General features: G+C 37.3%; 1 protein-coding gene across 1 annotated transcript in view; it reads right to left on the bottom strand.

Moving 5' to 3' along the window:
• Positions 1 to 50: 50 nt before the first annotated feature.
• Positions 51 to 367, bottom strand: part of LOC119593551 (acetylcholine receptor subunit alpha-like) — a 20,972-nt gene continuing 20,655 nt past the window's right edge. Inside the window, exon 3 of the mRNA XM_037942511.1 lies at positions 51 to 101. Coding sequence (XP_037798439.1) covers positions 51 to 101 — 51 coding nt within the window. The remainder of the gene's footprint in view (positions 102 to 367) is intronic.

The raw sequence follows: 367 nt of genomic DNA, 5'->3' as shown, positions 1-367 counted from the left end.
CATCCTAGTCTTTGAACGAAGGTTTGTCATGTCTAGTGTAGCCAAATATCTTATTTTTCCTCACACTCTTCATTTACAAACCATATTCTCTCCATTTCCTCCTAGAAACGGAAGAAGCTCTAGCTATATAAACAATTAGAACTTAAAATTTCATGGTCTATTCATCTTTGAATAACACAGATCGTTTGAAGATAGAATCGTGAAGGTCGTGTTAGTCGAAAGGTCGTCGAGAGATTTTGGCACAACTAGTGGGATCCTACAATACTTAAGGCGAGGCTCGAGCTGGTGTTACGTACTTTGTGAAGTTCACATACTGTTTGTACACATACTGTATATATCCACAATTGGCTTATATATGTGTGTATGT

The sequence above is a fragment of the Penaeus monodon genome, chromosome 32, assembly GCF_015228065.2.
Source record: "Penaeus monodon isolate SGIC_2016 chromosome 32, NSTDA_Pmon_1, whole genome shotgun sequence".
NCBI classification, from domain to species: domain Eukaryota; kingdom Metazoa; phylum Arthropoda; class Malacostraca; order Decapoda; family Penaeidae; genus Penaeus; species Penaeus monodon.
This window is presented reverse-complemented; position numbering and strand designations above follow the sequence as displayed.